The 24,024-nt window shown below is 37.2% G+C and overlaps 1 protein-coding gene across 1 annotated transcript; it reads right to left on the bottom strand.

The window, feature by feature from the left end:
* Positions 1–3,285: 3,285 nt before the first annotated feature.
* LOC128188302 (uncharacterized) lies at positions 3,286–20,107 on the bottom strand. The gene is made up of 7 exons (XM_052859267.1): positions 19,961–20,107; positions 12,327–12,430; positions 11,917–12,026; positions 11,452–11,610; positions 10,493–10,595; positions 8,808–9,938; positions 3,286–8,481 (listed from the first exon to the last, which is right to left on the bottom strand). The coding sequence occupies exons 2-7, from the start codon at positions 12,409–12,411 to the stop codon at positions 3,803–3,805; spliced, it is 6,267 nt and encodes a 2,088-aa protein (XP_052715227.1). The 5' UTR covers positions 12,412–12,430; positions 19,961–20,107; the 3' UTR covers positions 3,286–3,802.
* Positions 20,108–24,024: the final 3,917 nt, after the last annotated feature.

Here is a 24,024-nt window from a genome sequence, read left to right as displayed (position 1 = left end):
ACATGGGCTATTATGGACCGGATACCTCAATTTACATTCATGGATATTTTATTTCTTTTGACACTGACATGATACAAATAGATGTTACAGTAATAAGAGTTCCTTATTGAATTAAATGCTGTTTAATGCGACCAAATGTGTATTGGCTCTTCCATCAACGTAACATTGTTCCAGAACGTTATGTAACATTTCACACATTCTCACCCCTTTATATGAATATTCGAAGGAAAGATATAAACAATAAAATGTTTATATCTTTGTTTTACACATTTTATGATGGGAACATTGCAGATAAAATTAACATGTAATGACTGCAACTTTTATCCATGAAACACATACAATTAAAATTTGATGGCACTGGTAATGTATAGAATCCTATTAATAACACAATATAATTTTCACTTCATGCAAGCATCAAATGAGGAAATAGTCTTTGTTTATACCATTTACCTCAATCAAAATGAAAAATTTAGCTGCAGAAAAAAAGGACACAAATCCTTAACCTTTGTGTTTTCATTAATTCTGAGCAATTTATTGTCTTTGAAATATTTTTTTTTTAAATCATACATCATGTGCATAAAAAAAGTGTCCTCGATCAATTTAAAATCTAAGACAAAAGGATGGTTTTTGTTGGTGTGGGTGTTTCTCAGTGATAAAAGCATCAATTATCTAAAACTTCTAAAAGCACTATACTCATGTTTAGAATCAGTGAATTGCTTAGTGTATTGTTCTCATACCTCTATGTTTGGTGCTTATATTAATCATGTGACCCAAGTTATTCAGCCAACTTCTGTAATATAAAGCCAGTCTATTTAACAGTACAAACATTTTTCACATCAAATATTGGGACTTGTATTAAATTACATCCAATATTATTAAAGTTATTTTTAATATAGGTTAAAATACTTACCGGGGTATTACTTTTTTTAGTTCATAAAAGGCTTGCAAAATAATAAATTTTCTTCATAAGGTGATATGTTTACTCACATTTTTTGATGCTTCAGGAAGCTTCATTCAAACTCCATCACTGCACTAGAAATATCCCTCTGCATTTGATTTCACACAACTCCATTCTGTAAGCAATCTTTTGGAACAGGTATTACATGCACAGTACAAAACTTCAGACTAGTCAAACAAACTGCATCACCCGTCTATAGGCTGGTCCAGTGTACATGTATTGTCAAATATGTTATCCTTGAGGTAAGTGAAACTGAAGAGTAAACCACAGGTAATGATATGTTCCTCCAAAGGTGTGATGCACCTGATCCCGGACATTCCCAGGAGGACCTCAGGATTCCTCACTCAACCCCAGAAATGGACATTTACCTGTGTCAAAGAGAATCCCCAGAGCCCAGACAATGGAGCCTAACAGAATTCAATAAAAGAAATCTCCATTGCTTACAGTAAACAGCAGTTAAGAGATCAGAGGTGTGATACTGATTACAGAATTAATTGATGACATAACGGTGTTACAGTCTCTGGGGCGTCTAGTGAGTGGACAATCAATAGAGGGGACCACTGACAAGTGGATTTAAATTCTTGGCTCTGTCTTGTCCATGTCAATATTTTTAATTCAATTAAAACAAACACCATGTAAGCTCTCTTTTTACGAGATTAAGTGAATTAGTAGATCGCTTTGATGTTTCCCTTTTTACTTGCAATACTGAGAAAAAAACTGTCTTAATTTTTTTATTCTCATGTATAATTACAGACAACACTATTGTACCTTTTCTTTATGAAAGGGTAAGTATTGGTGAAAGGTAATATCTTGTCCACTGAGTAATAATCCTGGTAAAATTTGTTCCATAAATCTGGTAAAATTGGCTAAGAATTTTTCTTAAATGAAATTCCTGGATTCTGTCATTAATTCATAGCAAAAGATCTTATAAATAAATTAGTCTACATAATATGCTGTAGATAGATGACTGGTAACACAGATGTTCGAGCACAAGATCAGTAAAAACAAGGGCAAGGCAGACAACCTCAGATATTTTTCTTTCATTTTAAAAATCACTTCCCTTACCATCAGAAATACATGTAGTGAGTTAAAGATGCATAAGTTTGATAAGACATTCTTCTCATTTCTTTTCTCCATTAAATTACTGTATTGAATTGAAAAAAAAAAACGCCCAAAAAACATTGACCGTCTATTTTTTTTAAACTCTAGGATCAAGTTATTAAGCCATAAATCTATCCCTTTACCCTAGCTAAATAAGTCAGGAGCTTCCAAAAATTTGTCATTGTAGTTTTGCAATTTGTTCTTTTTTTTTAACTTGTATCACGGGTAAAAAAAAACAACAATTTTTCAAAGAGTATATTAACATCATAGAATTTCATCTATATTGCATATTGAACTGGGGATAAAATACATGTATAGAGGAAATAAACTTGGCCTCTCCTTTCTCTACAAGCAAAGGGCCTCAATACCATTTTTGTGAGGAATGACAACAAATTCTAAATCCTGCTCTTCATTTCTAAACAGTATCAGTCCTTAGAGATTTTAACCTTGATGAAAGAAGTCAAAATCCACATTACTTGATCATTCATATTTCTTGGGAGGAAAGAGAAGTTAATGATAATGATCATACATGGTTGAAGTTTAATCACGATGACAATGCCTAATATAAAGTGTCCTTTTTGACCAGTAGATGTCGGCGTTGATCAAAATTTAACAATGACAGTATTACCAGTATATAAAGGCATTCTTTGTATAATGTATTTATAAAATTTGTCCTAACTTAATCCCACAGTTCTATACTAAGTCTTCAATGAGATTGTTTGTCAAATGAGGAGGGGGTCTCCAATGATGATTGTAAGAGGTAAACACTTCATTTCAAGCCCTCAGATTACCTTCATAGTCATACTCTAACATATTAAGTAAGACAAGACTATATCTGCATTACTGTTTGTTATACTTTCATGTTAAATACTGAAATCTGATTGGTTAAGACGCAGTTAATAATATATACTATTACCCTCAGCGTTAGCAACGCACTTGGCAACGGGTAACATTAAAAAATATTACATGCGCGAAAATTATGCGCGTACGGTTCGCTGTAGAATTCACGTTATTCCTATATAAAAGCAGCAAAATTTTCTTAAAATTTTTAAAAAAGACATTCAGTATAACAAAATAAATAGTGCCTGTTTGGGAGGGTAACAGTTGAAATTGACACCCCTCGAAAACCATTGTCAACCTCCGCTTCGCGTCGGTTGACAATGGTTTTCTCGGGGTGTTAATTTCAACTGTTACCCACCCAAACAGGCACTATTTATATAATGTTACACATTTAATATTTTCATACTCTTGAAGTAAAATAAAATCATCTCTCAACAGATATACACATTTTTATAGAATTACACCACAACAAATTAATACCATGAGGCAAAATGTTTGATTGAAATGTAATAAAATTTATCCTCATAAACATTCAATGCTAGTAAACATTCTCTTTATGAAACAAAAACATCCTTAAAAATAGGTACATTGGAATAAAAAAATCCTACCAAAGTACAAGAAAGACTACTCTTGCAGGCTTGCTATTCATTTTCAATTCATTAAAACATTCAGTACCCCTTCTGTTAACATTTTTGATATGGTAATGATATCAATGCAGATTCTCTAAGAGACACATCACACATTAATTAAAACAAAGCACCAAAATATTAATGAACACAAGTATAATCATATCAAATAGAGGAAATACAAGAAAAAATCGCTTAAACTGATTTAATATGAGTTAACACATTTTACTAGCAGTCAGATTAAGGATATTGCAGCTTCTCACATCACAGGGTTGTTTTACTTCTTCTTCAGCCTCTGGCTTCCTTTCTTATTCTTCATTGCTGCCATGTCCACTTGATGGAATTGCAGCGTATCAGGCTTTTTGTTCACGATGCCTTTAATCTTATTGGACCCAGTGGATTTCTTTGCTAGGCCCTCACCCACATTTGCTAGGCCCTCACCCACATCCCCCTGTGGTTCTAATTCTACCTGACCCCCATTATTAGCAACCTGACCCTTTTCCTGTCTCCCCTTCATTTCAGACACCCTCCCTCCCTGGGCTACTTTTCTCCCATCCCCACTTTTCCTCCCCTTCTCCCCTACCTTGCTATTGTTTTCTCCCTCATTACTATTTTTCCCTGCGAAATCCCCCGGCTGCATTATGTGAAACTTTTTCTCCACTCCGGGACCAGCCGCAGCCACAGTTTTTCTTTTCTTGAAGCTATTAGAGTCATAAATATGGAATGTAAGTTTACTGGGCGTGGCTTTCTCGCTCTCCTCATCTGCTTCCCTTTCTGCAGTCTTTACCGGGGAACCCCCACTACCACTTTTCTTCACTATGTTCTTCATTGTCACAAACTTCATGTCAGGGTTAGTAAACAACAGCTTGCCTTTCTTTGTTTTACCAGATTGATTCTGCAATGTTTCCTTCGATGAACCTTCCTCATCTTGGGGTGTATCATCTTTGGCTTTTTTTGCCTTCCCCTCTGTGACTTGAGCATTGTCCTTGGCTGAGTTATCACCTCTGGCCTTCTTTGTTTTTGCCTCTCTAGTTAGTGCCACACTGGATGCTGTTGATACGTCGTCCACTTTAGATTTCTTTGTGTTCACTTCTTCCTCCATGCTCTTTGGTGAATCTTCACTTCCATTCTTTACATTTTTTTTCCGGCCTCGTTTCCTTGGCAGCGGTGTCTCGTCGTTCTTCACCTCTCCAGGGGAGGATGTTACACTTGTTTTGTCCTCTGTGCCGACCTCAGGTTTGGCCAGCACTTCAGTTTTCCTCTTGCCCCTGGGAGCTGCACCAGACATTGTGATATCAGTTCTTCCAGTCTGAACTCTCCCCTTTTTTCCTTTAGGTTCTGAGTTTAATTCTTCAACAAGGTCACCTGCTTGAGGTGTAACAGATTCTTTCTTAATTCCTGGCTTTTGAGGTGTTCTAGGCATATTTTGTGGTTTCTCTGTCATGGATTGTTTTGTATTTCCATCAGAGTTTGAAGGTTGTTCAGAAACTGGCTGCTGATCTTCTTCATTCTCAGAGTTTCCCTTCTCTTGCTCTTCAATAAAATCACCCACAGATGACAACATATCTTGTCCATTGCTTGAAGACTTCCGCTGTTTGATTATTGTCCAGGAGTGATTCTTTCGTCTGTGTTTTCTCTTCTTTCCACGCGGCCAGCCTCCCTTTTTTCTGTCTGTATCATCGAACTCTTCGTTTGTAACTTTGCGATCTTCTTCTTGCTGGATGAGTCGCTTCATCATTGTGGCCTCAGTAGATTTATCTTCTTCTGACAACCCACCATTTGACTCACGTTCTTTCTTCACTACACAGAAAGCCTTGAAATGATTCATTAAAGACTTGGGATAGATGAAGCCCTTATTACAATAAAAACACACATGTCTCTGTTTCTGATGAAATTCCTCATTTACATTGGATTTAATCATTTTGATGTCCTTGAACTTGTCCTTTTCATCACATTTTTTCACATGTCTCTCCAACAATGAGATGGTCTTGAATTTGACCCCGCAACCTTTGCACTGCTGCTTGTCAAGCACCTCTGACAACTCTCTTCGCCTGATGTGATTTCTGGGATTGTAGATCACAATGTCGCGACCTCTCCTCATTCTTTTCTGCTGAGCACTGTCGGCCATTTTTCCTGCCTTACTTTGCTCACTTTTGAGTTTTACTGGTGACTTTCTTTGAACTGCTTTTTTGCCTGCTGTTTCTTTACTTTTCCCTCCAGACAATCTATTTTCTTTGACAGGGCTTGGTATTTTCTTTTCAACCATGATTCTTTTGCTACCTGCTTTACTGGATGGAGATTTAGTTGTTTTCTGCTCACTTTGTTTTGTGTCATCTTTCTCTTCTGCTTTTGCTTCTGTCTTTTCAGGGGTGTTCTCTGTCGACACTCTCTTCTCAGTAACCACTTTTTGTGTAGGTGTTTTTGGTCTTTCATTAACTTTGCCTCCAGCTGAAAACTTCTCCTCTTGCTCCATTAATGAATTCTCTCGTACTACACTGTCTGCTTTTTTGTCTGGTTTGGAAGAAAACTCTTTCATTCTAGAGTTGAGCTCTTTCAAATTAACTTGACTGGCCAGTTTGGATGGACTTTCTATCTCCCCATTCTCTGTCTTTATTGGCGTTTTGCGTTTGTAGTAAGATTTCTTCTTTTTGGGAGAGGGTTGAGGAGTGGCACAGTTAATGATGTGGACTCTGAGCCGGTCTACACTCTTGAACGAGCCTCTACACCGGGTACATGTGTAGGATGGTATGTTGATGGCTCTCTCCAGGGCCTTCCCTGACGACCCCAGGAGCCCTCTATGACAGGGCTTGGAGTAATACAGACTCTCTATCTCATGGCCTTGTTCAACCTCCATGAAATCACAGTAAATGGAAGGATGCTTCTTCCACTGATGACGAATCAACCTGTCAAAGTCTGGATAATGTCGCTTACACACTGAGCAGACATACGCTGTATCTCCCAGCTTTCCAAACATGATGGTCTCATAGTTATACAATGGGCTCCTCTGAGGAGAGTTCCCTACACTGGAGGACCTGGCTTTCTTCTCCATTTTGTCCTTTGCTCCTCTGGCCAAATCAAGACCCTGCAGCATCAGCTCGTGATCCTTATTTGCCTGTTCAGAGTCCGAGTCTGTGAACAAGTCTACCAGCAGAATCCCCGAGTTACTGTCATCGCTGGACATATCATTTATCTGCAACTTGTTCTCAGAATTCAAGGCAGCCTTGTCACATGGCACTGTGTTTGATGAATCACTGCTGACAGAGGTTTTGGATTCAACAGTCTTATCTTTTTTCACTTCTGCACTCTTGTTCTTCCCTTCATCTAGTTCACCGTGGCGTATCACTGTTAGACCTCCTTTTTTCAGTTTACTGTACTCCATGATCTTAAAGATATGTTTCCTGGGAGTGTGTTCACTCTCCTCCTTCTCCTTGGGCTCTGGTTCAGGGTTTTCAGACTGACCCTGCTTCTCAGATTCCTGGGAATCGACCTTCACTTGCTTCCTGTTTCCGTTGATGTCTCCAGGACTGCTATTACCATTTCCAAGGTCCTGACTCTCCATTTTTTCTGGTGTAACCTTGCTTTCTGAGGACTCTGTTGTTTTACTTTCCTCTTCACTTTCTTCTGATTTATTTTCAGCATTCTTTGTTGTTGATGTTTCCTCATCAGTTTGTTTCTGAGAGAGTTCAGAGGTCTGTTTGTTATCTGATCCATTTTTCTCTACGTTCCTTTCCCCCTGTGTAACTACAACACTTTTCTGTTCTTCATCCTTATTAGATCCTTTTTCAGATTCATTCTCTTTTTCTGTGCTGGAATTTTGTGTCACCAATGGGTCAATAGTAATGACCTTGGAGTCCTTGCCCCCCTCCTCAGTAGGTGCACCCTTCTTAGGTGTCCCTGGGATCAACATGGCTGCTTCCTTCCCAGAGTAAACAGATGCAATCTTCAACATTGGCGATTGGCTCCTTTCAGATTTGGCAGGTGAGTTTGTAAAACTGCCATCAAACCTGTTTCCCCAGATACTGTCCCTGCTGTCATCCTTGCTGTCCTTTGAGTTCCTTCTGCGTGTACAGAGTGCAGGTCCACGATCATCCAGAGAATTCTCATCAATGTTCACATCAAAATAACTTGGCACCTCTTTCTCATACTTCTTCATCAGTTCTGATGGATCCAAAGGACAATACTCAAAGTTCTCCTGGAGCAGACGAGGGTTGTAGCTGTGAGGAAAGTTGTACTGGTGCAAGGCAATGTTATGAGGTTCTTCCACTTTTTTGTCTTCATCTGTATTTTCAACATCCACTTCTTCATCTTCTCTCTTACTGTAGGCCTCTATTGCTTCCTGACCCCCGTCTAAGTAACAGGTCAAGTTCTCTGCGATGTTGTAGGCCACATTAGCAAAGAAGGCTGCAATTGCTTCTGGATTCTCCACCACAATGTTAGCTGACTCAGAGCTTCCTTCTGAGTTGGCATTGCTGTTGTTTTCATCGTCTGGAGTTTCATGTGCCATGCGGCGATGTCGACACATGTTCACATACTCAGTGAATCTCTTTTTACAAATTGTGCAAGAAAATTTGAATCTGGAATCGATTCCATCCTCAATCCTTGTCTTTGTCCTCTTTTCCTTTTTGGGTTTGATCTCTTTCTCACCCTCATTGGAACTGGTGTAGGTGCTTCCATGCTCGGATGACTTACTGTTCTCATTTTCGTAACTATTATCTAGATATTTGTGAGCCTTGGTGCCTAACTTTCCCTGTCTCTCCAACAGTTTAAGTAGTCGCTCCCGATGAATGGTGGGATGGAGGAGTCGGATGTGCTTCCTGAGGGCCCCTACATGGGAGAAGACCGCCTCGCAGTACCTACAGGGCACCTTACAGCCAGTGTGGATGTTCATGTGCTTCTTCAGGTTGGTCATGGAAGGAAATGATTTGTCACAAACTGTGCACTTGCATGGACGATCATCTGCAAATAAACATGAAAACATTAGAGATAAAATTGGTTTTTAAACAGGTATGGTAAGCAATTTCTCAATAATTATTCAATATCAGCATTGTTATTTATACTAAATTATAATTCAGCAACATTACAAACTTAATACTTCAAAAATATTTTATGATAGAAAATTGTTGAATTGTTCAGTAAAGAGACTTGACAAAGTTCCATGTCTCAGGTGGAGCTTGATCCTTTTGTGATGTCTCCTTACTCAACAGTCAATAATTGTTTCAAATTTCATTACATATTCAATTTGCAGATAATATTCTTAACTTCATAACATTTAGTATACAAACCTGAATGCACAATTTCATGCTTGTCCAAATTGGTGGCATACTTGAACTTCATTGGACACTGGGAGCACATGAAAGGCCGGTTAGGATCCCCACTGTCATTGACTGGTTCTATCTTTACTTTCTCTTTACTGGTTCCCAGAGAACCACTGCCAGAGGTTTTCCCTTCGTGGACGAGTTGATGCCGCACAAGGTTCATTTTGAACTTGAATGTCATGTTACAAAGACCACAGGCAAAGGTTTTGGAATCAGGAACTTCAGAGTGTTCTTTTAAGTGGTCCGCGAGCTCGGGCGCCTTGTCATACAACCTGTTGCATGCATTACAGCGGTATAAGCCTGGGAACAGGCCCGTTTCAGAATACTTTTCATCGGGATTAATGTCAGATGCAGACTCTTCCAGAGTTTCCTCAGCATTGCTGGCTGTGTCATTGAGCCCTTCCTCTTCGTTTGTATCGTTGTTTGCATCATCCGATTTATAGTTTGGATTTGTGTCACTATCATTTGTACTGTTAAAAATCAGACTCTGTATCCTGTCCACCATTTCCTCTCCATTTTCTTCCACCATTGAAAGATACTGCGTGGACACCGAGATCATACAGTTTGTGACAGCAGCTTTACTGAGATACTGACAGTTTATGTGATTGCGTAAGTAGTGCCTTTTAAGACTGAACTTGTGCCGATACAATCCCCCGCATATATTACACTTGTACATGCGTCGATTGTTGACACTGGTTGTGATGCGATTCAGGAATCCAAACTGATACTCCCGCCACCTAGGGGGGTACCTCCAGTCTTCCTCAATCTCCTTCATCTTCCTCTTGTCCTCCAGGAACAGAGAGCCGGTGTGAGACGTGCTGTTACTGTAGACCTTGATGGTGTCCACATCCAGGCTATTGAAGATCTGTGTAGTGATGGCTTCAGTCGACGGATCATCTGTCGAAGACTCCTTAGAATCCACACTTCGCTTTGTTCGCTTCTTTGGAATGAGTTCTGCTAGCGACACTTCTTCCACCTCTCCAAACATCTTCTTCTTCTTGCGCTGTCGCTTCTCACCAATTGTAACATTTTCTCCCAATCCGAGGCTCGAGTCTGAGCGAGATCTTTTTGTCTTTTTCTTTTTAGGACTAGGCGTACCTTGAATAGATATTACAGAATTATTTTCTTGTTACAGCAGGTTTATATTGAAAACAATTTTCTTTAAAAAGTTTCAACATGCAAAAGAAATGCTGTGTGGATATTGGTTATCATGGATACTGAATAATACTGGGTATTAGACAGCCATGTTCCATGACTCTAAATTATCTGTAACTTTTTTATTCATACCATATATCTGCCTTTTTTATAAACAGATGTAATAAGTCTTCTAAAGTTAGTATTACGATCAGTTATTCAATGAAATGCTTGGTTTAGTGGAACCATGAAAATCTTCTACACATACCAAAGGTAAAGGGGTTCGAGCCATCGATACACCGGTAAAACTTTTTTATTTTAATCTTAATTTGTATATTTGTTCTATTATATCAGTCTTGGGCGAATTCGTAATAACTTTGTAAAATGCAGGGATACCAACTTAAAATTGTTGTTTATTTTATTAAAAAAGTTTGAAGGACAAATAAGATTTTTATTATGAAAAAAATACTTTGAGGCTGGGGATCAGAGAACCTTAAATCTAATAATTTCCCTCTCACCTTTTCCTTTGATGGGCTTCTCCTCATTTTTGTCTCCACTACCATTCCGTTTGATTTTACTTCTCTCAAACCAGGTCAGCAATTCTTCCCCTGATGGTATATCCTGTGAAATAGACAAAACACTTCCTAATACAGCTAGTGGTATTTTCTAAGAGAACTCAAAATAGAAATGAAACATTCAACGACAAAACTTCTATGTTCAATAATTTGATAACAAATTCTTTTACTTTTATTTTACTTGGTGCAAAATAATTTTACAGAAATGAAACTATGATGACATTGAATTGAACCTTGGAAAGAAGGCTTGAAAAATACTTGACATTATTAAATAATAATGAATTATGAACCATACTAATTGGTCCCAGCAAATTTTCTCACCCTTATGATAGGTCTGAGTATAGAACTGACAAGATATCCTTACATTACACAATACAACAACTCACTATTATGATATGACTGAGTATAGAACTGACCAGATATCCTAACATTACACTAGACAAGATCTCACCCTGATGAAAGGTCTGAGTATAGAACTGACCAGATATCCTAACATTACACTAGACAAGATCTCACCCTGATGAAAGGTCTGAGTATAGAACTGACTAGATATCCTTACATTACACTGGACAAGATCTCACCCTGATGATAGGCCCGAGTATAAAACTGACTAGATATCCTTACATTACACTGGACAAGAACTCACCCTGATGATAGGTCTGAGTATAGAACTGACCAGATATCCTTACATTACAATGGACAACAAATCACCCTGATGATAGGTCCGAGTATAAAACTGACTAGATATCGTTACATTACACTGGACAAGAACTCACCCTGATGATAGGTCCGAGTATAGAACTGACCAGATATCCTTACATTACAATGGACAACAACTCACCCTGATGATAGGTCCGAGTATAGAACTGACCAGATATCTATACATTACACTGGACACTTACCCTGATAGCCTTGTAGAAGACCTGGGTGCCCTCCTGGACAGACACCAGGTTCTGTTCCTCCAGGTAACGGGCACAGTTGACATAGCGGGTCCAGTCTCCATTGATCGGGTCTGTGGCGTTTATAATGTGGATGAGTTCACTCGTCTCCAAGTCATACACCTGTTGTAACAGTAGATGTTGTAAGAACAAAACTAACACATTCAATCTTTTTTCAGAATCATTATGCACATTTAATTTAGTGAAGATCTGTAAGACAAAATCTTCATATTGTTATATAATCCCTTAAGTGCCAATGTGTATATGTTAATTAGTATGTTTTTAATTATACATGTGTATTACCAGTATCTACTGAAAAAATAAACCACTTCCTGATGTTTTTTAAAGATTTCTTTAAAAACTTGTAAAAACTTTTTATCAAAATATTTATATCAAATATATGATGCAACTAAAATATGAACTACTGACCTCCCAAGCATATCTAAAATCAATCTTCTTTCTTTCATTTTCTTTGACGATTTCTCCTTTGAATGGACCAAACAACGACCCTTGCTTAACATCTGCTGTGCACCAGGCACCTACAGAGAGACAAGATGTATGGTTATATATATGTAAAAATGCAGGTCATGTATTTTTTATGCAATGTCACTACTCTCATACCAGCACGAATCAACAAAGAAAGTATTTTATTCTTTAAATAAACCCTAATGATGTTTGTAATGTATGTACAGGTATATAGACATTGTACGGACAGATATAAGGTGCTGCTGCAGTGAGTATATAAACAATTATATCCACACAAATACCAAGTGTGTATTGGTCAGTATGAACCAGAATGATGTGTTCAGTATATGGTGCTGTATGATTGAGATACTCACCAGTTATTCGACGGTCAACCTTTGAGGGTTTGAGTTCAATACCCTCAGGTGCCTTGATGTGGTCAGGAATGTTTCCATACACCATGACTATTGGTCATCTCATCCTACAAGCAGAAAAAAGGCCATTAGTAGTGGATCAAATCATGGTACTCCTCACCCAAAGTCAACTCAATGACTTCAGGAAATCAGAATGGGTGGGTCTATTGTATTAAAAATTATGACATACTATTTATTAACTCTCAACAGAAAATCAGTTACTCTGGAAATTAATATAACAGTCCGATCTCTAATCTACCATATGCACCCCATCCCCCTTGGCCACACATACATGAAACCTTCCAACCCAACCTTGAACTTTAAGCATGATTCCAGTGATCATCAATGTCAGTCTTAATTCCAACTAGTGTAAATGTAAAACGATCATTCAAAATTCAACATTAAGGTTCAATTTCAAGAAACTAAAAAAAATTATTAAAATTCCTGCTTAGATGTTCAGGAAAATGCATTAGCACTCTTCATGTGACATGAATACTTCACAGTGATATTTCCCAAACTCAATCAGCAACATTCAACAAGAATTCCACTAACAGGACATAATACTTCCATGTAGATTCTATAATAAGGGAAGTTAACTGGAATTCAACTTGTGTTCCAAGTCTGAATCTTGCCTGAAAAATTTAAAGACTAGAACTTTTCTCTTGTCTTCAGTAGGATCATCCTTCCTCAAAACAATAAATAGTAATAGTCTGTATATTGATAAAATATGTACATGTAAAATGAAGAAATAAAGGGCATATAAAGAAGGATCTACAGATAGAATATAAACACTTCATAAATAAAAAATTACCTCATTCAAAATAACAAGGTAAAGAGATCAGATATTTCAGTCCATTTTAAAATTTTTCATAAATACACGTGCCAGGCGGTAACACTCATGTCAATATTCAATATGAACTGTCTCAGCAGTTCCACCCAGGAAGTTAGCAGAGAGTTGCCAGGCCTTCATGAAGACCTCACTGAAATGGTGACTTTGTGTTCTCAAGATGTACCAAATATAATACTGGCTTCACAAGGGAGGCTTATTATTGAGAAATCCCTACGGTGATAGTACTTTACTAACTGGTGGTGCATTTACTTGATTCAGATGGCAAGAGATTGAATTTTTCATCATACATGTGCCGTACATCAATTTATATATACCAGATTTGAGATTATAGGAGACTGTCCTTGTACATAATAAATCGGATTTCCTGACTGGGAACTGTTACTGCTACTGCCTCCTCTGACTGTCACTCACAGTACAGAGACGTAGGTGTGCTCTGTGAATAACCAGGGGTCAATTACCGGTGAGGTCATGCCTGGAATCCATGTGTGTGTGTGTGGTTAAATAATTAATAAACATACTGTACATCCATAGAACCATAGTGTCCAATTGGACTTACACATGTGTACAGTGGTTTGACACAGTTTTGAACTTTCTGGGTCAAATGATTCCAGGATAAACAGATCAGTGACAAAGAATGGAGGGAGTTCATACTTAAACATTTAAATCCCTTCAGTGGCGATGGTTGATCAAGCTCAGTTTTAACAACTAGGTGAAATGAAGTTATAGAAATATGAGAGCTACTGGTATTTCACATTTCCATGCAGTTCCTGATGTTTGGAGCCTCTTCATGATGAGTGGAAGAGTCATCTGGCCTGCTTCCCTTCCCATGGAGTCCTGGGCTCTGATGTTCATGTGACAAAAGGCAGTCCCCTCAACTCAAAGACAAAATCTATGGTACTACATGTACTAAATGCCTGACAAAAAACTGTATGAAAATGGGAAAAAAATGACAAATTTGGGGTAAAAGAAAATATAAAACAAATATCAAAACACTGTCCTTAAAATAGGTCAACATTTTGGGAGCAAAAAACCTCAGTCCATTGTACATGTATGCCTATCTGTTTGGCTGTCTCTCTACAAACTTTGCAGTTATAGTGACCCTCCCATAAAGCACATTGTTTTTGTCTGTCTTTCATGTAAATATTAACTTCTTCTATATAAGCAATGTATATCTAATCAAAACCTTCTTAACGTCTTCATATCTACACAAAAAACAACTGGTATTTAACTACCGAGGTACTTTCTTACATAACACTACAGTGACTGAGAACAAAGTCTGTTCACATCACAATTCTCCTCAAGTACCTGATACCCTGAGCTTACTTCACCGACCCTGTCTGTCTGTCCCTCTAAACTATCAGCATTCAAGACTGATCTCACAAAGAAATCATCTGCAAGCTAATATAACCAATGGTCCTTACGAAACTGTATAGAATGTCTTCCCTATCTGTGCATGGAGAGTTCAACTACTATGAAAATTATTAAATGCATGGATGCAAATTCTGAAATCTATGCACATCTCTTAAACTAAAGTGTTGTAAATTAGTCACAACTGATGAATATTCATGAATAATCTGTACAACAAAGACCTCATATACACACACTCAAATTACGCTGAGGCATCTGCTCAAGCATAACAGCAAGCATATGATACACAATCTGTACTCATCCCCAGGAAATAGACAGAAAAACTGTAGTCACTCAAGAAATGACTTTCGGACAAACTTTTTTGTTAAGAATTCTAGGACATTTTGATGTGTACAAACTACAGATAATGAAAGAGCATACATGAAGACACACATACGGGGTCCTCCTAATAAGGGGGCGACAATTTCTCAGGTAATTAATCTATCAATCACTTGGCTCCTGTGTACAGATACTGTAGGTTTAAATGACTAGGACTGGTATATACACACACTCTCTATTGATCCAGACTTCTTCTACCGGCCTAGAACATGCGTATTCATGCACCTCTTGCATATACAACTGTAATATAAAGCTTAGTGGTTCATTTTTTGCTGTCAATACACCAATGGTCCATGTTGACTCCCTCTCAAAATCTGGGGGTTTGCTTGAGGGCAGGAGGTTGCTCGATGTCACACAGATTTCTTCTTTTGTAGACCATTTCATCAGATAAGGGCAGATTTCTGATTTCATGTACACTCTACAACTGTGTAACATAAAAGGTCAAAAGGCTAGAAGTGATGGTAGACAGTTTAAAAATATGAAAGAACTTTTTATGCCTTAATTGCAATTTTCAGTTATACATTTACCACCATTCTTGTCGATAACTGGTACGTTACTCATTCCTAACTAACGGCACCTGTTGGTCTCCAAATGGGCTTGAAACACATTCAGTACATACAGAGAGGCAGGCACTGACATCAAGAATAAAACATACAGGTATATGATCACCGCTGAAGGACTAAAGCAACTCTCTGGTACCTAAACCAACCACAACAACCACTTCATTTCTCAGTCTTCTAGAGTCAAACTTCATAGCTTTTTTACCTCAGTGATCACAACTTGAGCCCAAAAAAATATACCTATTTTCATGACCCCCTCCCCCCTCAAAAAAATCCAAAGAAATGGGATTGCCCTTATCAAACTTCATCTGAGGACAAAAGAGTCCCCATCTCCATATCAGGTGTAAGAGAGGTTAGTTACCTTTGCAAACAACCCGAGTTGAAAACATCACAATAGCTGCTGAAGGGAGTAAATCAGAGGCGTGTTCACCAGAGCGGATGCTCTTTAGCTCTCCCAAAAATTAGTGTTGCAGGTATAGGGATTTTAGTGAGTGCTTGCAAGCACCTGCTCTGCTGAGCATGCTTTGTTCCTATTTAAGGCCTTCCGAGCTCTGAAATATGACTAGTGCTTGGCTATGAAAACTACTACATGGTCATTTGACCTATCCATTTCAGGATAAAATACCCTGTCCAGGACCAGGACACAATCAGCGCCCAGGATTGGAATCTACTACCACTGGGCCATGTTCTCCCCTACAAAGTTCTGCCACAACTCTATGCCTTGAAAAATGTAAGTTTTTCCTGTCAAGGATGCCAATGAATGATCTAATAAGAACATTGGACAAAAAGATCTTCATCAATTCTATAATGATGGAGATTCATGCTTCAGATCACCTCCTGGCATTTTTTAAGTACCATCATTTTGTTTTAATATCTATAATTTTACAGTGTCATTTAATTTTGCTGATCACCACATTGTGGTTTTTCTTTACTTTGTATCACCACTCTCCAAAACTGATAATTTAGTACACACCAAAAAGTTTGCATTTTAGAGTTCGAATTCCCATGGGTACCAATTGTGCCCCATTGTTAGCAGACCTATTTTTGTTTTCTTATGAAGCAGAATTTATTCAAAAACTTGTACGTGAAAAAAATAAATCACTCGCTGTGGCCTTCAATTTAACATTCACTTGCTGTGGCCTTCAACTCAACATTCAGGTATATCGACGATGTATTATCCATTAACAATTGTTGCTTCCATAGTTACTAACGTTGACTCAATATATACCAATGAACTTGAAATAAAAGATACCACAGAGTCTGTGTCATCTGTTTCATATTTAAATATTTTACTGGAAATGGACATTGATGGTAACCTGACAACAAAACTTTGTGATAAACGTGATGACTTCAATTTTTTATAGTCAACTTTCCTTACTTATGTAGCAATATACCTTCATCACCTGCATATGGTGTTTTTGTCTCTCAGTATGGGCATGCTCTTCGTATGAACAGTTTCTAAGGCGAGGCAAGCTACTGACAAACAAGTTGATAAAACAGGACTATCAACGGTCTTGTTTGAAGTCATCTTTTCGTAAGTTCTATGGTCGATAAAACGACCTCGTCAGTAAATACAATCTTCTACTGGGTTGCATGCTGACTGACGTTCTTCATACTAATTGTTAGATCATAATTAATCGCCTAATTGTCTACGACTTTTGCGGTTTTGTTTTTTTATTACAACAAAGAGCACATGGTGGGTGTGACCGGTCAGTAGAGGATGCTCACTCCTCCTAGCCACCTGATCCTACCTCCATCGTTTTAGAGGTCCGTGTTGCTTTGCCTTGAATTTGTATTTCATTTTATGGATTTTTGAGATGGATGACAGTTTGTTATTGTCATTTTTTCAATTGTATCTAAAAATGAACTGGTACAAAAATCACTTATTTTGAATACATTATTCACTTGATTCTAGGGGCTGGATCATATTTTGGTGCCAGGAGAAGATCCTAATCTCATGCAAACTCAACACTCTGCTTCCATTTGTTACAGAGATCCACCCCCATCAACTCATCATCATCTAGATTTTTGATATAATGTTGTAATATGTACATACCTAAAGCATTAAACTATTATTTATTGAAAGATGTAGTCATATAACTGCAACGGGGCATGGTAACTGAGTAACATACATAAGCACATTACAAAATGTGTACACACCTTTGCAAATAAATCTAAGACTCCTATACATCTTTAAAAAAAAATAATTTAATGCTTTATAATTACTTTAACTTCTTGTCTAAAAATGTGATTAATTTCTCAAAATGTCTCTTTTATTCTGTAGTAGTGGCATGTTTAGATCAATGGAGGAGCAGCCACTGTATCAGCCACAACCATGAATGTTTGTGACATCAAAATAAACCTCATTCTTCTCATCCTTTGACCTCCCAAACTGTGTTATGATGTTTTGAATGCTATATAGCTTAAACAAACTTTGCATACAAAATAATGTGGAATGTAAATAAATTTTTCATAACAGTAACTTTATATTAACAAGAACCAGGTCAAACCTAATAACTAGGGGTCGATGAAATGAAAAGTAAAGAATCAAGTTTGATCTGGAGATCTGCTCATTGCAACGAGATGCTAGTTATTTTTGATATAATAATATATCTATTATATACCTTTATATCATTATGTACAACTAACAAAACATATTGTAAAATAAACAGTATCAAAGAGAAATTGATTGGTATATGTAATTATTTATGTTCAATTCTATTCTTAACATTTCTTATGACGCATCTTATCCAGCAAAAAAGTTATTCCCCTTTACTGTAGACAAAAATTAATGTAATTTGTACTAAATGAACATACTTAATATCTAATAGGATTTGATAGCGTAACATTATATCAAATCTTCTGAATCACTGAAAGTTATTCTTACTAATGGTTCTAGCAATTCAATTTTGGCTACATGATTGAACATGATTCTATAAACAGTACAAGTATCTTATGCCATATCTAAAGATATATCATTTTTTCTTTCCTATTTCAAACTGGTATGTAAAAATTAAAAATCAGCATTCATAAAAACTAAAACCAAAACTTGAAAAGCATCGCATTTCAAGGAAAAATCGCTGTTTCATAGATAATACTGAACACTTATATAACTTATCATTAGATGTAGATTTAAACTTTTTATATATGTTTAATATTTGAACTTCATGAGTCAATTTCTATTTTTAAATTTTGGCCTGTGGTTTTCCATGCTTTTAAAGGGATGGGGGTTGGGGGGCATCAATTGATATAATACAACTTTTTAGGGAAAATAAAAAAATTTCAATTGCAGTAACTTCATCACAACGACAAAAAATTTTGACAATCACTGTAAACATTTTTGTTGAATCCAGCAATGTTCTTGGGAGTGGGAGACCAAAGCTAGTTTAAGAAGATGTAAACATTTACTTTTTTGACCACTTTGGATAAAATATGGAGACAATAAAATCCATACTCCTTACCACTTCTATGTATACACATGCTTATAAATCAATAGCACTGTATAAATTGACTTCTCAATGCTTGCATCCCAAACTGTGTGCTCCAATTGAAGTGTTAATTTTTGTCAAGAAATTCTGAAAACAAAGGATGTCAGCCAAAAAATAGCAAAGTTGACAAAATCGTAGAGCAGGAGAGAATACCTGTGTTTAACAGAATCCTTTATCTGTGTGAAAGATTGCGGAACTTTATTTCACCTCTGATAAACCAACCCATCTAGCCCCGTGTGTATTTAACACTGAATAACACTGCCATTTAAGCAAATGCAAAAATTACCTAGAACATAATTAGGAAGAGACAAAAGTGAATTTTAGCATCCTGTTGGCATATTCTAACTGAAGATGACTTTCAGTTTACATATCTTCCTGTTTCTACCTATGTAACTCAAAGAAATGTAGCGTGGAGTAGTTTATCCTACATTCATGTAACACGGCGGCCATATTGCAACCCTACAAGGCGACCTAGCTTTCAAAGTCGATGCAAGTTATTCGATCGCCAAAACATTAATAAGTCAAACTTGGCTGTTTGGTTCCTTTCATGATAGAAAACAACAATGCACCCACTGAATGATGCGTTTACTGCCCATGTTTATACATTATTTTCCTTGTTAGGAGCGCTAACTCGCTCCTTGCTCTTCATTCCACACAGATACTGAGCGATTCATCCAGATTAAAACCCCGGTCTTTGTTTGTTGTCCAACAGATTAACGTTTAAACAAGCACAAGTACACATGTTAACAATTCTGATCACTTATTTCACTTTAGATCGCCCATAAAACCCAACTTTATTTCATATAAACACAGACGACATTTCGGGCAAGATGCAACTTCTCTGTATAAGAGTCATTATCGAAAGTAAATAAAACCTCTCAAACCTTCACACTTTACCGAAACAAGGCAATTCTCACGTGACTTTAGGAACGATATTAAACAGAGTAACTGTACCTGTGGGTGAAATCCGCTAAAATGGGCCTGAAATGATGATTTTCTGGGTCCAAATTTCTGCTTTCATTCACCACATGGAGGAGATAGTCGACACTCAATCTATGGTATGGATTTATGATCGACTGCTCCGAAAGGGGGTGTACGTATGTAAAAAATATCATGTGTTCAACTTTCATCATAAATATGGGATCTAAACAGACGAAGTGTATCAACAATAACAACGTCGATCAAATTTTCAAAGATTTAAATCGTAAATAGATGTTACCAATTATTTTATCCGCATAGTTAACACTGTCGCACTGACAATCACCCCTTTTCTTGATCAATAGGCACGTCCAGATTATTCATTGAAGTGATACCTTTGTCCTCCGAGTCTTAAATATGATCTTAATAGAACTGTATACACTATTCTTATTGATGGAATAGCAAGCAGGTTGTTTGATTAGTAATTAGATTTATCATAGTTTACAAGGAGTTTTGTTTTTTGTATATGTAAACACATCTGCAAACGACACACACCGCGATGAAACTTTTATAGTGGTTCCATCTTGACACCGTTTATTATGACACAGGTACTGGGGGCCCAAGCATGGTATGTGTGTCATAGCATAGACGGCAGACTTCATACAGGACCTTTGTCATTTAGGGCTGAGGAGGGGACTGTAGGTATTAGATCGTGTACACAGATCAAGAATTTCATTTTAAAGAGTCTAACCTTGTACATGTACACAGGTAAATTCATTTGATGTGTACATGTCTCTGCAAACAACACGTTTTGTGTACATATTTCACTTTCTAAAAGAATACTATTTTTTTTTCATTGACTTTTCATCAAATTGTGTGTCAATACAAACATACAGACTATAATTCTGGTTACATTTAGAAAACTGAACGGATTAACTGATCACATACATTATAATATATGTACATGCCCATTACATGTAAGTTGCTTGATTAAACAATAATCACCCTTTCAATCATAGAGTATAGCCCGAGTTGAATATGATGGAATTAACTGAAGACTTATAAATCAGATTGTAAGTAATAGTTTTGAAATGTTATCATTAGATAATTTGACAGTCAACGCCAAATTTTAAACTTGTATATATTTTTTTATTTTTTATTTGAAAGTTCCTGACGGTATTTCGTTCTAACTCTTATATTCTTAACGGCTACTTATTAAGTTAAATATAATGTTTGACTTTGTTATTAACTTGGAGTAAAGTTGCTTGCCTAAAATATCTACAAAAGTTATTTTCCGAACGCATTTATTTGAAATAATATAATTTGTTTCTTCAGTTGATTTCATTTTCGTTGAGATTTGTTTGAAACGAACTTCATTATAAAGACATGCACGTAACTATTTATTCAAACATAAAATGAAGGCTGGTCATTTATTTATGGAATAATAATATAGTTGTAACATTGCAACAGTTTGCATTGAGCAAAATTATAATTTGATCATTTCTTAAATTTTCGTGAGTCTGCGACGGAATTAAGGTGCTCTCTACAAAATAACTCATGCATGTTCTCTCTTCAAGCCCTCCACATTTTGATGGTCCTAAAAAACCGACGTCCCGTGTTCTAGTATGGTACTCAGCAAGATACACTGTGTTTTCTACTAAAAATGTGAGCCCGTTTGTAAAATCTCCCTCGTTAGCTTTTCAAAAGCCCTGGGCATTGATTAAAGGTAAATATTTTGGATTTTTAGAAATTACTTTGAGATGAGAGAAAAAATCATGAAATAAAACGAGGCTTATAATAACAGTTTTAAACCAAATATTTTCAGTGGTATAACATAAAAATAAAAATATTAAATATATAAAATCTGTGTATACAAGTAAGAAAGGTTTTAAAAATATCATCGACCGATGTTTTAACGTCCTTTCGAGGGTTATTTAAATAATACAGAAGCATTCTATGAGAATGGTGATCAAAAATGGTCGGGATCGAGTGATCAAACTTAATATAGCCCAAAGGGCTTCATGATATAAATGTATTTGATCACGTCCAACTGTATTTGATCACCTCATAATATTCAAAGAATTACTCCTTATTTCTTGTACATACTTTTCAGCAATTATACGACCAAATATTATAAATCGAGTTATTGAGGAACTGTATTGGACTATACATTACAAAATCGATTCGTATTGTTATTACAGACAAAGACTCTGGAAATGTAAATATATAAACGTACATGTACATGTATGTAAATATGAAATAAAACGTTCCCATGGTTATTGTTTTGTTATTGTATGTGTGTATGAGTTATTCAGTCTGTTGATTGACATATTTTTAAGGGTCTTCCACATCGTTTGGACAAGTCTTACATACAAGCTTAAAATTCTCTTTTCCATTTTTTGAAATAAAGAATTTTAGAATGCTTTTGACTTGAAAGTGACAGATAAAAGGTTCAATTTCGGAGAAAATTGAAAAAAAATCTTATTCTGCATTAACGTCCATTATGTACTCTAGAACCCGGGACCTGCGGGTCAAACTTAACCCATTGCGTTACAGAGAAAGACATGCACCCAAACAGTTTCATAAGTCTCCGGGTGTGACTGTCGAGGACCCTTAATTATGTGGGGGATGGGGGATTGGATGAATATTTGTCTCTTTTTAACAAATAAACTAGGTATAAACTGTCTGTTCTGTGTGATAATGCAAACCTAGCTCGTGTTCTAGACGGTATACTTCACTGAAATTGACGACCTAAGGAACATTAACTTCAAGCATATTTGCCCGTGGGGATGGGAGGGGGGTTAAAAAAAAGAAACTGGGGCTAGTGGCTTAGTGGACATAGTGGCTTACGACAAGAATAAATAAAACGTCGCTTGTTCAAATCCGACAAGAGTTCCGATCAGACCAAACCTATCAGAAAGAAAAACCAAACTACAGTACCGATCAGACCAAACCTAACAGAAAGTAAACCCCAACTACATGTACAGTACCGATCAGACCAAACCTACATGCAACAGAAAGTAAACCCCAACTAAACCCTGGGTTTACTCTAGGTTTACTAGAAAGGATCCAGAGTAAACCCAAAGTAAACCCAACGTGGGCACAGAGAGTGAATCCCAATTAGAAGTAGACCCATGAACGCAGACTCTACAAATGTATTCGGAATATACAAAGGGCAGGAATTACAGGCAGTAAGATTACCCTGGTGTTAGGTTGGGTCTGACCGGTACTGTACTTGGGGTTTACTCTGGTGTTAGGTTGGGTCTGATCGGTACTGTAGTTGGGGTTTACTCTGGTGTTAGGTTGGGTCTGACCGGTACTGTAGTTGGGGTTTACTCTGGTGTTAGGTTGGGTCTGATTGGTACTGTAGTTGGGGTTTACTCTGGTGTTAGGTTGGGTCTGACCGGTACTGTAGTTGGGGTTTACCCTGGTGTTAGGTTGGATCTGATTGGTACTGTACACGGACAAGGTACTTTCTTTGTTATCTCAGCTCGACACTTGGCAATATCTTATTCTTGGAGTCAACTCATGACGGACATATCAGTGGTCCATTGATCAGGCACGTATCATCGTCTTTGAAATAGGGACCAGACCTACTCCAAAATCTTGCAACTGACAAGGTAAAGACCCAGTTATTGTCAGTTGCTGCTTCGTACATGTACATGTATCTCAAAATTCGATCTGTACGTGAACTAACAAATTTTAACACTTTCTCCTAAAAATGGGAGGGGTTAAAGGGGGCGATCGTTATTTATTTCTTCATGCAGGTTTCCAAATAAGCACAATGGACAGTGCGCCCTCCCTCAGTTGCCACAAGCCTGCCCATCCAGATGAGAAATAAGTACTCTACGGAATCGGTGGGAAGGCATCGGTCCCACGAGGACCGTAGGCTGGATAATAATTCATAAAATACTGGAGTGTGGTTGATTGTAGTCAACGCTTTATTTATGTTCTACGAATTTAGGACTAGAGTGTCGTCGTGCGTTGATTGAGGATCCTACAGTACCTATCAGACCCAACCTAACAGAAGGTAAACCCCAACTAAACCCTGGGTTTACTCTGGGTTTACTAGAGTGGACCCAGAGTAAACCCAGAGTAAA

Source organism: Crassostrea angulata, chromosome 6 (assembly GCF_025612915.1).
Source record: "Crassostrea angulata isolate pt1a10 chromosome 6, ASM2561291v2, whole genome shotgun sequence".
NCBI lineage: Eukaryota > Metazoa > Mollusca > Bivalvia > Ostreida > Ostreidae > Magallana > Magallana angulata.
This window is presented reverse-complemented; position numbering and strand designations above follow the sequence as displayed.

What these genes read in the sequence shown, in the direction of transcription:
- LOC128188302 (XM_052859267.1), bottom strand. Translation starts at nt 12,411, where the DNA reads ATGGTGTATGGAAACATTCCTGACCACATCAAGGCACCTGAGGGTATT. An exon ending in GAAGCCCATCAAAGGAAAAG is followed by an intron (nt 9,939 to 10,492) that starts GTGAGAGGGAAA and finishes TATCTATTCAAG; the next exon opens with GTACGCCTAGTCCTAAAAAG. An exon ending in GCATGAAATTGTGCATTCAG is followed by an intron (nt 8,482 to 8,807) that starts GTTTGTATACTA and finishes GTTTATTTGCAG; the next exon opens with ATGATCGTCCATGCAAGTGC.